The sequence below is a fragment of the Galeopterus variegatus genome, unplaced genomic scaffold (assembly GCF_000696425.1).
Source record: "Galeopterus variegatus unplaced genomic scaffold, G_variegatus-3.0.2 Scaffold17128, whole genome shotgun sequence".
Classification (NCBI taxonomy): domain Eukaryota; kingdom Metazoa; phylum Chordata; class Mammalia; order Dermoptera; family Cynocephalidae; genus Galeopterus; species Galeopterus variegatus.
Genome location: NW_007743239.1, coordinates 1 through 886, shown reverse-complemented (window position 1 = coordinate 886; position 886 = coordinate 1). Strand labels below are relative to the sequence as shown.

The 886-nt window shown below is 44.2% G+C and overlaps 1 protein-coding gene across 1 annotated transcript in view; it reads left to right on the top strand.

The window, feature by feature from the left end:
• LOC103582634 (UDP-N-acetylhexosamine pyrophosphorylase-like) overlaps positions 1-416 on the top strand; it is a gene marked incomplete at its 3' end in the record, with an annotated part of 18,781 nt that extends 18,365 nt beyond the window's left edge. Inside the window, exon 3 of the mRNA XM_008564180.1 lies at positions 212-416. Within this exon, the coding sequence (XP_008562402.1) occupies positions 212-416 (205 nt within the window). The remainder of the gene's footprint in view (positions 1-211) is intronic.
• Between the last annotated feature and the right edge of the window lie 470 nt (positions 417-886).

Sequence of the window (886 nt, the reverse complement as noted above, 5' to 3'; positions counted from 1 at the left end):
ATCATTTATTGTTTGGAGTTTGGTTAGGTTGCATACATTTAATTTTTTAAATAATAAAAGTGTTTTTATTAACAAGATAGTCATTCATGATTCTGTGTAGATTCTGTTTTCTCTGTCTTTTGTAGATAGGTTGAGTCTTTGCTGCTACCTATATATGTTTAATACTAGTGTTGAATTATAGAGGTTTTATGACATGTGTTTTCTTTTCCAGGACTTTTCCAGATTTCTCAGAACAAAGTCGCAGTTCTTCTTTTAGCTGGTGGGCAGGGGACTAGACTCGGTGTTGCATATCCAAAGGGGATGTATGATGTTGGTTTGCCATCCCATAAGACACTTTTTCAGATTCAAGCGGAGCGTATTCTGAAGCTACAACAGTTAGCTGAAAAATATTATGGCAACAAATGCATCATTCCATGGTAAGATATGTCTCACAATGGAAGTGTGTCTAAACATATATTGTTTTATAATATTCAAAATGCATATGCACTTTATTCATAAGCAGACATACGAGGGTACTTTAAAAAGTTCGTGGAAAAATAGGACTAAAAGATAATACAGGCAGGTTAGCCCACTGGCGCCACCCAGCCAGCCAGTGAAACTGCGTGACTCCACGTGGTCCCCACACCCCGCCACCTTGCACCCAGGCAGGGGGGGAGCTCCAGGCCCAGGCCTGCTGCCCTGAACTGGCACTGTGCAGGTGAGCCTGCTGGTGCCAGCCAGCCAGTGGAACCACACGGCTCCATGTGGCACTTCATCCCGCCTCAGACTTGGGGGGGCACCAGACTATGGATCCGACCCACTGAGTTTGGCCCAGTAGAACTCCACGCATTAGGGGCTCATTCTACGACCACAGAGCCTAGAACGGGAGCCAAGTTGTTTTAACATA